General features: G+C 42.3%; 2 protein-coding genes across 4 annotated transcripts; one reads left to right on the plus strand and one right to left on the minus strand.

The window, feature by feature from the left end:
• The first annotated feature begins 216 nt into the window (after nucleotides 1–216).
• Nucleotides 217–4,946, plus strand: SYF2 (SYF2 pre-mRNA splicing factor). The gene is made up of 7 exons (XM_077838018.1): nucleotides 217–314; nucleotides 655–765; nucleotides 1,767–1,892; nucleotides 2,351–2,468; nucleotides 2,614–2,704; nucleotides 3,064–3,162; nucleotides 4,401–4,946. The coding sequence occupies exons 1-7, from the start codon at nucleotides 279–281 to the stop codon at nucleotides 4,564–4,566; spliced, it is 747 nt and encodes a 248-aa protein (XP_077694144.1). The 5' UTR covers nucleotides 217–278; the 3' UTR covers nucleotides 4,567–4,946.
• Nucleotides 4,947–7,033: 2,087 nt separating this feature from the next.
• Nucleotides 7,034–14,237, minus strand: RSRP1 (arginine and serine rich protein 1). Of its 3 annotated transcripts, none has more exons than XR_013348437.1 (6): nucleotides 13,800–14,237; nucleotides 13,125–13,186; nucleotides 10,827–11,444; nucleotides 10,294–10,448; nucleotides 8,974–9,465; nucleotides 7,034–8,382 (listed from the first exon to the last, which is right to left on the minus strand). XR_013348437.1 is itself a non-coding variant. In XM_077838100.1 (6 exons), exons 1-6 carry the CDS (start codon nucleotides 13,886–13,888, stop codon nucleotides 8,335–8,337), a joined length of 1,056 nt encoding a protein of 351 aa, XP_077694226.1. In that variant the 5' UTR covers nucleotides 13,889–14,236; the 3' UTR covers nucleotides 7,034–8,334. The 3 variants fall into 3 exon arrangements, 2 of the variants coding, with proteins under 2 accessions (XP_077694226.1, XP_077694227.1); XM_077838100.1 differs by having other exon boundaries at nucleotides 8,974–9,057; nucleotides 13,800–14,236; XM_077838101.1 differs by lacking the exon at nucleotides 13,800–14,237 and having other exon boundaries at nucleotides 8,974–9,057; nucleotides 13,069–13,187.
• Nucleotides 14,238–14,319: the final 82 nt, after the last annotated feature.

Consider the following 14,319-nt stretch of genomic DNA (forward strand, 5'->3'; position numbering starts at 1 on the left):
TCCCTAGGCTCTTTCCTGCTCTGCCCCCTCTCCTTCTCTGTGTGTTGTCCTCCCTTCCCCCCCCATCCCCTCCTCCCATCCCTGGCTTCAGTGCCTGCCCTTCTAGCCCCTGCCCCTGCTTCCTCCTGGCTGCAGAGGGCGCTCTGACCGCGGACAGGGGGCTCTAGAGTCTCACGCAGGCCGGGGCATCAACGTCACTTCCTCCGTGGGCCGGATGCGACTTGAGAAAGCCGGAAGTCAAGCAGGGACTGGCCGCTTGTATTGGCTACGCAGAGCGGATGGCGGCGGAGGGGGCTGCAGCCCCGCGCGGAGGGGTGAGGGGCCGGACAGCGCTTCCTAAGGGCGAGGGATCGAGAAGGCCGCTGGCGGGGGGGCAGAGGGGAGGCGTCGCGCCTGGAGAGGGCGGATATCGCTGGGGATGGAGGCTCTGTGGGTCAGGGGCTGTATCGGGGGAATGAGTGGGATGGTGAGGGGTAGGGTAGGTATGGGATAGAGTATGGGGGTAGGTTGGAGGTCATGGTTGGGGGGGGGGTGTGGAGGGAGACGGTGGGACTGTCTCTCTAATACCTTGGTTCAAAACATTGTGCGCTCCAGCCATGGAGTCAAACCTCCCTTTTTAAAATAAAATCAAATAATTCGCGTTTGACGTTCTAGGCCTCTTCTGCCAGCTCCGACGAAGAATCGGCGCCCACTGCAGCTGAGGAGCTGGCTGCCCAGAAGAGGGAGGAGAGGTTGAGGAAGTTCAGAGAGCTCCATATGAAAAGGGTAATAATTCAGCCTGGGCTGCCAAATGGCCATGACGGTGGACCAGTCGTGCTCATAGCCGGGTTTTGTTTGCAGTTTGGGGTAACTGAGCCACAGGCTTCTTTTTGCAGCAATTATCTGAAGGTACCTTTAAAACCAAAACTGTAACAGGTCCTTAAAGTTCTAAATTAAAACTGGGGGTGGGATCCTAATCATCACCATGCAAAATTCCACAAACAAAAATAAATTTTAACATTTAATTCCTCTGAATTCTCACCTGGAAAATCATATACTGGGGGAGACAATAAGGTTTTTCTCAGGGTTAGACAAAAATGCTTTTATCGGAGAACCTAAAACAGTTTTACAAAATGTTCTGAACGTTCCTTTTCTGTGTGCCAAGAAGGTCAATGGGACACTTATCTTGTCACTCTCTGTTACACAAAATTCATGTGCGGGGGGATGAAAGTAATGTCAAACGCCTCTAAAGTAACTGCATTAATTTAAATATCTTTAAATACCTTGTTTCAAAGTAGCAGCCGTGTTAGTCTGTATTCGCAAAAAGAAAAGGAGTACTTGTGGCACCTTAGAGACTAACAAATTTATTTGAGCATAAACTTTCGTGAGCTACAGCTCACTTCAGCGGATGCATCTGATGAAGTGAGCTGTAGCTCACGAAAGCTTATGCTCAAATAAATTTGTTAGTCTCTAAGGTGCCACAAGTACTCCTTTTCTTTTTAAACACCTTGTAACTGATACTTGCAATGCCCCATAACCCAAGCCTGACCCCAGATGTACAGTACCTTCCCTCTTAACTTGTGTAAATTTGATTTTAAACATTAACTTTATTTAAAAAAATTAATCTGTTTTTAATAACTGATGCTTTTGTGCGGGGCAGGGGAATATGAGAACCTGCTGCTGCAAGTGGGTGGACTCAATTATTTAATAGGCTTCTTCTGCTTTCTAACTTTTATGATTGTATGTTGCTATTTTCTGTGAGTTCAGTGACAAACTTTTCTTCCTAGAATGAAGCTCGCAAGCTAAATCACCAGGAAGTTGTGGAAGAAGATAAAAGACTTAAGTTGCCAGCAAACTGGGAAGCAAAAAAGGCTCGACTGGAATGGGAACTGAAGGTTGAGGAAAAGAAGAAGGTATAACACGTGTAAACGTTGATTGCAATCATAACCTTCCATTTTAGGACACTATCCTGCAAAGATTTTAACACTATGTGCTGTGAATAGTCGCATTGACTTCAGTACAGCTACAAGTAGTGCATTACGTTAAGCATGAGCATAAATCTCTGCAGGATCCGGAGTTTAGTACCTCTGGGTAGGGACTGTCTCTTCTTGGATGTGTGTACAGTGCCTACCACAATAGGACTCTGATCCGAAATCAGGGCTTTTGAGAGCTACTGATATTGATATAGGTGTATATAAAAATTTTTTTAAATCATCAAGCATCAGACTGGGATCCTTGGTGAGATTGTCTGATATCAAATTTACAGTGTAAATAAAATTAGAAAAATATCTGTAATCTACTAAACTTGTTTAATTGTCTGCTGCTTTTTTGTTATGTTTTAAAATCTTAAGAATTGCTTGTATTTATATAGGAATGTGCTGCTAAAGGAGAAGATTATGACCGGGTGAAGTTGTTAGAAATCAGTGCTGAGGATGCAGAAAGATGGGAAAGGAAAAAGAAGAGAAAAAATCCGGATCTAGGATTTTCAGGTAAGCAATTTAATTTTATTTATTTTTTCAGGGCTTGGGTAGTGGGGTACAAATTTTTAATCTTTTTCTTTTTCATATGTTTTCACTAAAACTTGAGCCACACAGAAAAGGTCTTCTGTTAATTGCAGTCCATTTTATTCTAAAGATTATGCAGCTGCTCAGTTGCGCCAGTATCAGAGGTTAACCAAGCAGATCAAACCTGACATGGAAAAATATGAAAAGCTAAGAGAAGAAAAGTAAGTTTCTCTTTTTGGCAGACCCATGGTCTTTTTTTTTAATGACATTACCTGTAAATATGAATTGTTTTGATGAACTAGTGTCTAAAATGGCTGAAAATTCTTTTCAATTCATGTAATTCAAACATAAGATGAAATATCTGTTCTTTTATGTGCATTGCAATACAAATGATCTTCTGTCAAGGTCCCATAACAGTCATATCCTGGGTGATGCTGTAGATGTGTAACTTGTAATATGCTAGTTCATGTTCTCTATCATGTCCCAGTTCTAGTTTGATAAAACGGTTGTTACGTACAAAAAATTAGTAATTTGACAAATCAAAGTTTGTTTTTCTACTGTTTACCTCTTTCTCATTCAGCGGAGAAGAATTGTATCCAACAGCAAACAGTCTTCTTCATGGAACTCATGTACCATGTAAAGAAGGGGTTGATAGAATGGTTACAGATCTTGAAAAACAGTAAGTAATAAAATGGTCCTAATTATCTCAAACCATTGCATTCATAACACGTGGTGCTTTTACTATTTTGTTTGCTGTCGTGCGAGCATAACTTGTGGTGTCTGGTAACTTCTGCATAAAGATGTGTATTTAAGTATACAGTCAGTATAGCCTGCCCTATTTATGAATCTGTACACCAGTCTCTCTCTCCAGGATTTTTATGCAATTCTGTATGTATTAGGCATCTATTGTGCAGCAACACATTCTTCCATGCCTATTTTATTTTACATGTTGATTTTCATTAGGCACATCAGAAAGTATTTTGAAGCAAAATCCTGGCACCAGTCCGTAGCGATTTAGAAAATATCGGTGATGTCCAATGATCATGTTAGAAGACTAAAAAGATAATGGAATGCCTTGGTATATTTATCCTAATGTACATTTGTTCAATCATAATTAGTAGTCTTGCTTTAACTGTTCATGATGAATATAATGGGCATGGTCACTGGACATCAGATTCCAATAAAATGTAATGAAAATGTGTTTTCTCATCATAATGGGAACAAAAAATAGTGCTATTCCCCATCAACTTTTCTTCTCCTGTCATCTCTTAAGCATAGAAAAAAGCAGTATCCCCACTTATTTCCTTTAAAACTACAGCAACTTTAATATTCTCTGACCAAGTACCTAAAATTCATCTGAAGATACCCTCTAAAATAGGAAAAATTTGTTTTTTCATTTAATTATCGATTTTCTTGTGAGATTGACTGACTAAAGTGTAGGCACTCTCCTCTTCATTTCACTTTAAGAACTACAATTTAAGCCTTAATTTTTTCTGAGTACTTATGCTTTGATTTCACATTTTGTGTGGGTATATAGCTTTCCAAGTGTAAAAATTCAAGGATAGGATATTCATGGCCCAATTCTGTTAAGTGCTTTAATGCCATCAACAATAGGAGTTGAGGGTGTTCAGCATCCTGCAGGATTAGGACCCAAAGGGGAAAAATTACATGTACAGGCGTTAGCAACATCTAACCCCCTTTCTGCTATTAACCGGCAGTTTCCAGTGGGAGCAAAACAGGCAAGTAATACAAATACCAATCATTTTCACAGAGGAAATACATCCAGCGGTGTATGTAATTTCCACTTAGTTTTAATAGCGATGACTTTTACTGTAGATATAGGAGTGTATTCATTCTAAGAACTAAAAGTTGTTTATACATCAGGGGTCTGAAAATGTTAATGTAATTCTCTTATAGAATTGAAAAACGTGAAAAATACAGTCGGCGACGTGCTTATAATGATGATGCAGATATTGATTACATTAATGAGAGAAATGCCAAATTCAATAAGAAGGCGGAAAGGTTCTATGGGAAATATACAGCAGAAATTAAACAGAACTTGGAGAGAGGAACAGCTGTCTAAACTTTCACATCCCAAGAGAGGCACAGTTCTACAAAGAAATTGTTCAGTATAAGCTTGGCATATTTTGCAGAAAGGCCTAAAAACTGTATGCTAATTGTGCAAATATAAACTTTGCCAGAGACTTTTAATATTAAAATGACAACTTGTGGAAGAGACTTTTTTTTAAAATCCAATAGTGGGTATTGCATAAATGCTTGAATGATAGTAGCTATCATAGCTGTACATAGCTTGCCCTTCCAAAGGTGGCTGGTTTGTGTCAATTTAGCAAACCTCAAAGGGGTTGTTACTCAGATCATACCCCGCAGTTACAGAAATGCAGTTTTTGTTTTGATTGATTTTGTAAGTGGTTGTGACCATTAAAAAAAGTGAACTAAACAGAACTCCATGCCTGACATTTTTGGTGTTTCTTCCATGCTAGTGTGTGGGATCCTTCAAGGTCAAACTTAGCCCATAGTTTCTCTTTTTTTGCGGGGGAGGGCAGGAGAGAGTAAAAATCAGATTGAGATATCCTTAGTGTGTAGCAAATATGTAACCTTGGATTTTGCTAGTCTTTTATGCAATTAAAATTGAGATGTTCCTAGTTTTCCTATGTCACATTGGGCAAGTTTCTTCTGTAGCAAATTTCCCTTTGTATAAGGGCAAAAATACTGCCTCCCTTAAGCTCATTAGAATTGTATCTTCTCCCCTCCCAAGCTAGGATTAAAATGAGCAGGTGCTGTGTATATAAAAAAACTCTTCAGCTAGGCATAAACCTATACCAGCTCTGCAGGCTGCCAAAGCAGCAAGACTTCACATCGTCATGGGGGAGGTGGCTGTTTCTTTTGACTTGTTGGCTCAACAGAGGCAGAACTTGTCTAATTCCCCTTGGAAAGGGTTTGATGATGGGAGGGGAGGGTGGCTCTGGACGTAAGACCGTGTGTGCTCTGCAACAAGGTATTGGAAATCTATGCTACTTGACATAGTGGCTGTTTCAGACAGAAAATTCATTAAGTTTGTATTGTATGAAAGCAATTGTACAGTAATACTTTTGTTTCAACCATGCTGCAGGTTTAACTGTTAGTTCAGGCCTGTCTCAGGTGGTCTAAACTGAGATACTGCTGATTTACACTCACTGTTGTGTGGAACTGGACTTTGTTTCCACAAGCTGCATCATTGCTCTACTGCTGCTGTATAGTAGCATGTTTATAACAATCAGCTCACCCTGACAGCCCTTTTTTCTGCCCTTTGTTTCTTTTCACCATTCTAGAGTGGTTGTCAAAAGCTGCTGACCAGTAAGTTTCCACATGAGAAGGAAGAACCCTTAAAACTTGATGGTGACAGAATGTACACCTACACACCAGGAGCCTCTGTTTAAGTGTTGCTCTTGAGGTCTCATCGCTTCTTTTGGCAGCGAGAGCAGGCCCTGGGTACATCTACACCATGCTGCAGCATGGCCATGAGCCAAGTTCAGACAGCCAGTTGCTTTTGATTGGACTCTAAAAGGTTTACTTATTGGTGGATTTTTTTGTTTCTCTCGTGTTTGGACCTTGACAAAAAATAGACTACCCCTGGTCTAAGGGGTGTGACTAGCAGTGTTCCCCAAACTGCTGCACTAAATCACCCTGCACAAACAATGGCGGTATGAATTTAAAGGTCCCTTTAAGTTCACATCTTGAGTGCTCACAGGGGGAATTACAGTTCAGCACTTTAGTGAGCACTAGAGTGTGGCTTAACAGCTGTATGAAGAACACTGCTCACCAGTACTATGCTGAAATCCCCCTGTGGACACTAAAGATGTGAACTTTAAAAGTTGCCCCTGTGCAAACAATACAGACATGGTTACAGTGCAGCACTTTAGGGAGCACTACTATTCACACCCCTTTAGCTAGTGCTACAGTGTGGCCTAAACATGCTTCTATTATTATTATTAATAAATGAATTACTAGTTTTGCCTTCAGAGCAGTAGGTAAGCTGAACACCAAGTGAACCTGCTTTTTGCCATTCACCTTACTACTTCACTTGTTTTAAAAAGCCAGACTGGAGGCCAAAAGGAATCATCACCTAGTCTAACCTAGAAAATATTACAGCCTGTCTTAAGTTGTAATACTTTAAAGCAATGACTGATTTTGCATTGTTCTACATTATGAATTGCTTTTATTTCTGTGGCTTCCACAGGTGGGAGGTACACTAGAGCTGCTCCTCCTACACCGTATGTAGAAGTTAAGTATTCTTTCTTCTGGCTACTCATTGTAGAATGTGAGTGAAGGCATACTGTTTTGTTCCAAGATATTTCTTCCCCCAACCAAGACAACAGCAGTGGGATATTTCTCCTTGTAGAACACTAGTCTTTCCATAGCCTAAGCATTGGTCAGCCAAGGGAAAAGCAACAGACGACCGCTTGTTTGCACTGCCTAGATAAAGCAACAGCTACTATTAGGGTAGGGAAAGAGTACATGTTAAACTGTAAAAAAAAAATTCTACACCGAAGTTATTCAGTACAAGTTTTATTGTGCAAACCATTTACATGAATTCCAGTTTAGTAAGTCTCCCCCACCAAAACAATCCCAGTAAATGTTATGAAATACCCATAAGCTCTAAGAAATATTACTTAATCACACACTTATCTTCAAGCAGTGGAAATTGAGAACTGCTGAGGGGCATAACGTGAAGTTACTGTACACTTTATACATCAATGCTTCAAGTGTCAAGCTGGCATATGTAGATCACTGGTACAGGACCAGGACTGGAAACAAATTAGGATAACGTAAACTTCTCAACTATCCTCACTGCTTTGAAGTCCAGGGGATCTGAGCAAGTTTTATGATTACCATTTTAGATTTTAGTGGTGGTGATTTAGTTCAAGGCCTGTTTTAAATACATCACCAACACGAAGAACTGCGCTTAATTTAAGTGTCAGAATTTGAGAAGACCAAATAGAAAGCAACATATAGTAGAACTGTTTCCTTAAGATTAGCATGCATGACTGAGCCATAATTGAGCAAGGATTCCTGCATGGCAATCATACAATCCTACTGCAAACATCTGCACAGAGGTTTAAGAAAGCCTATTTCAGCGAATCACTCAGATTAGGATAGGCATTTAACATTTTAAACTTGAAATCAAGTTGCTCCAACATCTGAAGTCTATTGTTAGCATCTGATTGTTTCATATTTGCTCTTTAGTACTTCACCATTCACTTACAGCTAAATGTGCCAATTTACACCTACAGGCTCAGACTAGAAGCCAAGAGGACAACTTCACAGTTCAACTGAATTATTACATAGGGCCTTAAAGAACTTGCTACCATAGTTCAACTATTTGAAACAAGTACAAAACAGGTTTTAAACAAATCAATGCATTACAAATGTTCAGACCAGCGGCTGCTAAAGTAACACTGAGAAAAAGTTACCCACCTGTAATTTCTACTCCATTATAGTGACACACAAAAGCATTTACAAATATGTACCTAAGATTCCCACTTGTAGTTTCTGGGCCATTGTGCTGTATTTTCATATCTGGAAAAGAAATCTAACAGGTCAGAATTAACATCTTTAAATACTTATTTACAAAAATACTCAACCTGATAAGAGGATTTCAGACCTCACTTAAGTAAGTAATGCATAATGCCAATAGTTCACAGCACAGTAAGTGAAAGGTGCTAGCGTGCTCGGAAGGGTGCACTTTTAAGTGAAAAGTTAAAAAATAAGCTGTTTTCCTCCTTCATAGGAGCCAATTGCCCATAAGGATTTCTCTTTGTATCTTCTTTTCCCCAAGGATACTGCTGTCTCTTTAACAGAGACTTGCTGGTTTCTGGAGTATTGGCTTTGCCATTGTGTCCTGGAAAAAGAATTTACTTTTTTTAAAGAATGAAATATGAAAAGTGTCCACAATTTTTACCTACCGCTTTAAAAAAAACAAGATGACACTATCTGTAGTTTATGAAAGCCAGATTTTTTAGAATGAATCCAGGAACACTGGAATCAGTACACACAGGTAAAGAAATTAGAAATAAAAAGCTTCACTGAAAGCTTGCATTTTTAATTTTAAATGCCATAGCACAACTTTGTATTTATGAAGATGAGAATGATGCTTGCTACATAATCCAGATTTAAAGCCAAACTTGCTTTTCATTAACTTCTGATTACCTGAGTGACCAGCCGTACACATTGGAAGATCCACAACACTACAGCTCACAAATCTATTGCTTACTTCTAAGTGCTCTTGCCTCCAGAGAGCCTAAAACTCAGTAACTATATATCCCTACACTGCACATTTCTCTTGAATTAACTAACTATATTATACATGGAGGGCTATTAAAGAGGGCAGTAAATTGAACCCAATTTAATTCCAAGGTTAGGTAGAATATACTACAAATGTGAAAGAATAAGTTGGAAATCAATATTTCCTATCTTAGAAATGTACACTTACATTAGGGCTGAAAGATAAGCCTTTCACTGCAGGAGATCCCTCAGTTCCACTTTTGGTTAAGTCTTCTGTTAGTCTTCTGGATTGCTACAGGAGAAGGCGCACAGTTTAAACAGGTTCTCACATTCTATGTGAATTAAGGAAACTCACTTGAGTATGTGAATATTCTAGTGTAAGTTTTGCCTCAACTATTTAGATCAATAGTGGCTTTAAACTGTAAAGTATAGAATGCACATACAGATCAGTGTTGAAAACTCAAATTGACAATTATATTGACAGAAATACTAAACATTTCCCAATGTACAACCTTATATCCATGCCCATGTTTTAGCTTTAACTAGGGAATTTATTGTAAGCATGGACTTCATAAAGTGAAATGGAACGTTACAGCAAGTTGTATATAAACTCTGCATATCCACCCTGCAGAGCTTTGGAGAAGGACAATAAACTTATCTGCAAATGATGCAGGCCTCTTCTTCTGTAATCTCTCAACATCTGGAATATATTACATACATTATGAAAGGGACACCTGTGCCATTTATTTAGTTGTCCAAGAAACCCTTACTAAGTTTACTTTCTTTAATTTTGAAATACAAGTTTGGTATAAGCTATTGTTATGTAGTTACTATTGTAGGTGTGCATCTGACCAGATGTAACAAACATTAAACAGCTTTCTAGTGCAAAACGAATTTGATAACCTGATTAAGTTCTCTCTTTTCCCTCCCCTAATTCACAGAAGCTAGAGCCCACAAGTTCCTTAATTACCACCAGATTTTCTTCATCAATGTCTGGAGACCATATTCATGATTTCTATAAGACAGAAATACAGCATGTAAAATGCATTTGGGGTCCGGGCATGGAATTTCTGGGAACAATTTGATGCATATGAAAAGACTATATGACAGTTATCAAGCACAGAGTTTAATCTTTACAAAAGCCTATTAAATAGGCTATGGCAAATAAGAGCCTAATTGTTTTCGGGCAAAACACACATCAGCCAACATAACTGGCACTTCCCTACTAGGCTTGGAAATTCTCTCTCCTTCCTAACATACCACTAGTGGAAAGTCTGTAGGCAAATCAGGAGAGCAACCAACTAAGATTCCAAGGTATTCTTCCAGCTTTAGCAGATCGAGAAAGGTTTTTGGCATTCTGATAAGTTTAAAAACTTGGATGTTTTGTTTCATAATAAAATTAGTATACAAAAATTTAAAGATACTTCGCAATGAGAAATTAAGGCTAGCACAGCTTTTCATGCATCAGTAGTGTAGTTCTGAAAAAAGTTTACCTTTAAAAATCAAGATTACTCCCGTTCATAATTACCTCAGTGGACTCAGCAGAATCTTCACTTCTGCATTTTCCACCATTTGTCTCTTTGGATAGGCTGTAGACTCTCAAGCTAGCTGGCAAGACTATGTTATCTGTTCCCAGGGCTTTTGCAGCATTAGCCTTTGCAATTTCTAAGAGTTCCCTCTTCTCTACATAAAAAAGAAGAAACATCTTCTGTATGAGTAATCATGGCGTACTGACTAACCCAAAAATATAAACACTGAGTCCAGTGCAAAGTGAGTATACCTTGGAAAAACTATGTTCCCAAACTAGTTTAAATTTATGGAAATACCACCCACTTTAAATTGTAGTTTATAAAATTGGCAATTCCAAAATGAACATAAAACAGGGATAAGCAATCCAAATCAGATTTCAGTTGAAGTTTAGGACAGAACTACACCCCCAAGTTTTAAAATTCTCTATAAATCTAGCAATAGGAAAAGTCTACAAATAAGTCAGTCTTGAGTTCTATTCCTTCCCACCCATGTTCCAAAGCAGATATGCTGCTACTCACAGAATGCAAATACCTTTTTCACTTAAGCGCAGAGGTGTTCCGCTTCGAGATCTTGTTCGTGATCTGCTTCTCCAACTTCTGTAAGCCTCAGGATATATGGTTCTCCCAAATCCATAGTATCTTCGTCCTCTTGATCTGCTTCTTGAAAAAGCTCTTCTATAATATGGTCTTCCATGAGACCGGGACCTGCTGCGTGATCTATACCTTGGAGGAGAACGGTAGCATCTCCTGTAGGTTCTAGGATGGTACCTTCCTCTGTATTGAAGGCTGCGTGATCTTGATCGACTTCTGGAATACGATCTTGAGTATCTTCTACACCTTCTGGAAACATTTCTACTAGCTCGTGATATTGATCTGCTTCGAGATCTGCTCCAACTCCTTGAGGAAGCTGAAGTGCTTGAACTAGATTGTGAACTACAAGATGATCTGCTAGATGATTTTAAAGATGATCTGCCCTGACTAGTTTTGGACTTTGAGCGAGAATCTCTCTCTTTTGGTGAGCTTAGAGTTAAATCATCCATGTAATTTGTCATATCCTCTGTCTTTTTGTTTGCCTGCCGTTTTTCTGTGAGAGTGCCTTTGGAGATTGTATCTGTTTTGACTGATGTTCTAGAACATCCAGTCTCTGTTCCTGTTCAGAAAAAAAAACTGATTTAAGGTTTATTCTTTGCTAACACAAACCAAGGCCAACTTGAAACTTGTGTCCACTATATTCACAAAACTAAGAATAACTACAAGTGAAAAGTTCAAGAGCTATTTTGCAGTTTTACCTTCTGCCCTAGACAGTTTAATCTACTGCTTCAGCTTTCTCCCTTTAGTTAATTTCTTCCTGGCTTTATCACACATACTTCTCATAAATTAATAGTTTCAGAATGCGGCCAAAGTCTCTCTCAAAAGCACGCTGCTAATATGCAGATATATTTGCACATGCAGACAATTACATGGCATTAAGGTTAATGAAGTGCAGATTTTCATTGTATGACTTGTGCAGATATTCCAACAAACTATTTTCAGTTTACAGGGGACCATTTTAAATTAAAGAAAAGCATTTCTGTTGCAAAATAGCCATTTCCTCAAAGAAAGTTGACTACAGTGAATTGTACTGCCATGAATGTAATGCCCGTGAACAGATCAATTTGTATGCAAATACCAGAAATTTTATAGTATTTGTAATTTTAAAATACTAAATATGAATGGCTAAGATGGCTGCCATTATATACCAGCAGCCATTTTAGTTCTACAGGTTTCAGAGTAGCAGCCGTGTTAGCGTGTATCCGCAAAAAGAAAAGGAGTACTTGTGGCACCTTAGAGACTAACACATTTATTTGAGCATAAGCTTTCGTGAGCGACAGCTCACTTCATCGGATGCATTTAGTGAAAAATACAGTGGGGAGATTTATATACACAGAGAACGTGAAACAATGGGTGTTATCATACACACTGTAAGGAGAGGTGATCACTTAAGATGAGTTAATACCAGCGGGGGGGGAGGGGGACGATGGACTTTTTGTAGTGGTAATCAAGGTGGGCTATTTCCAGCAGTTGACAAGAACTTCGGGGGGCGGGGGGGTGGGATGGGATAAACATGGGTAAATAGTTTTACTTTGTGTAATGACCCATCCACTCCCAGTCTCTATTCATCTCTAGAGTTATTAAAATGGTACTGCATTCTAGGGAATAAATACTTCTCTATCTCCACCTTTCACATTCCCTCTTGGCTTTGCTGTGACTGTGCCACCGTCTTCTGATTAAAGGAACTCCATTCAAGCCTGGCATTTGCATTTAGTGTTCACTGAATACATAAGTTATCCAACAAATCTTCAGACTTTCTCAGACACACTACTGATAAGCATGAAACCTTTAATGTCAATTATATTTATTTCCTTTACTATTAATATACAGATGAAAAATTCAGTTGGCACATCCCACCTTATCTTTAAATAAATGCCATGCTCACAAGTCCCAAAACAGCGCACACCTAAAACAGGAAGCGGAGCAATGACAGCTAAGCTCACTGTGCTGTCTACAGAGAACGGCATATCTCCAAGTACCAACAAATCTTCAGCGTTGTAGAAAACACAGGCTCACTCCACCGGCCAGGAAAGCTGACCTACTCCACTGCCGGACTTGGGTGCATCCATTGGCAGGGAGCAAGGTACCAGCGCTGTCCCAAACTGGGCACAGTCACTGTCGGTGAAAAGACGGACGCTGGGGCGCAGAGAACAAAGGCATTAGGGACCCGGAAACAAGCCTACCTAACTGCGAGATGAAAGGAGAGGATTTCCTGAAGACGCGGTCCATAGGCACTTACCGTTGGGGGCCGCGGGACGCCCCTGCTGCTCCTGGCTCCCGTGGGACACCACCTGGGGGCTCCTGCAAGAGACGCGAGCGTCAGCCAACACACGAACAATCGCCACCACCCCGCCCCCCCCCCGGCGCGAGCCGACCCCTCATTCCCCCGTCGCCTCTCCCCCCCGCCCCCCCCCGGCGCGAGCCGACCCCTCATTCCCCCGTCGCCTCTCCTCCCCGCCCCCCCCGGCGCGAGCCGACCCCTCATTCCCCCGTCGCCTCTCCTCCCCGCCCCCCCCGGCGCGAGCCGACCCCTCATTCCCCCGTCGCCTCTCCCCCCCCCCCCCCCGGCGCGAGCCGACCCCTCATTCCCCCGTCGCCTCTCCCCCCCCCCCCCGGCGGGAGCCGACCCCTCATTCCCCCGTCGCCTCTCCCCCCCCCCGTCGCGAGCCGACCCCTACATTCCCCCGTCGCGTCGCCCCCCCCCCGTCGCGAGCCGACCCCTACATTCCCCCGTCGCGTCGCCCCCCCCGGCGCGAGCCGACCCCTACATTCCCCCGTCGCGTCGCCCCCCCCGGCGCGAGCCGACCCCTACATTCCCCCGTCGCGTCGCCCCCCCCCAGCGCGAGCCGATCCCTCCTTCCACCACCACACCCCAGCACGAAAATCCCTTAGAGCCCCCCCCGCGGCAACGCACCGTCTCCAGTTGGCCGGGTCTCCCGCACACGGACCCTGGGCCTGTGGCGGAGCCTGGGAGGACAGCCTTGTTCCATGGGTCACCGCCATAGCGGGGGGCAGAGAGGTCGCCGGACCGGCACAGCAGCCACCGAGCCGCCTCTCCCACAGCGAGAGCTGGGCACCCGAACGGCTGTTAGCGCCGCGGCTTCCCCTCGCGGGGGGGGGGGGGGGCAGGAGCGCAAGCCCGATCCGCTTGCGGCCGCCTCGCAACTCGGACAGAGCGCGAGCGAGCCGCTCGGGACCAGCCAACGCGCGCGCGCACTCACTCCAACCGCAACTACCAGACTAAGCCGCGCCGAGAACGTTCGAGAGCCGCCGCCAGCCGGTTATGCAACCTGGAGAGTAGCGTGCACGCGCGGGCGGGACGAGACCTTTCTCCCCCACCCAGGCCAGAAGAACCTGAAGCGCATGCGCCAACTAGAAACGCCCGCGCATTGAAAGGGCCGCCCCCGCGACCCTTCTACCATACCCTGGGGGCG

Source organism: Eretmochelys imbricata, chromosome 19 (assembly GCF_965152235.1).
Source record: "Eretmochelys imbricata isolate rEreImb1 chromosome 19, rEreImb1.hap1, whole genome shotgun sequence".
NCBI classification, from domain to species: Eukaryota; Metazoa; Chordata; order Testudines; family Cheloniidae; genus Eretmochelys; species Eretmochelys imbricata.

Coding starts and splice junctions, on each gene's coding strand:
- RSRP1 (XM_077838100.1), bottom strand. CDS start 13,888: ATGGCGGTGACCCATGGAACAAGGCTGTCCTCCCAGGCTCCGCCACAG. Junction 11,445..13,124: donor GCGTCCCGCGGCCCCCAACG/GTAAGTGCCTAT, acceptor TTTTCTGAACAG/GAACAGAGACTGGATGTTCT. Junction 9,058..10,293: donor ATTCTGCTGAGTCCACTGAG/GTAATTATGAAC, acceptor CTTCTCCTGTAG/CAATCCAGAAGACTAACAGA.
- SYF2 (XM_077838018.1), top strand. CDS start 279: ATGGCGGCGGAGGGGGCTGCAGCCCCGCGCGGAGGG. Junction 2,469..2,613: donor TCCGGATCTAGGATTTTCAG/GTAAGCAATTTA, acceptor TTTATTCTAAAG/ATTATGCAGCTGCTCAGTTG. Junction 3,163..4,400: donor GTTACAGATCTTGAAAAACA/GTAAGTAATAAA, acceptor ATTCTCTTATAG/AATTGAAAAACGTGAAAAAT.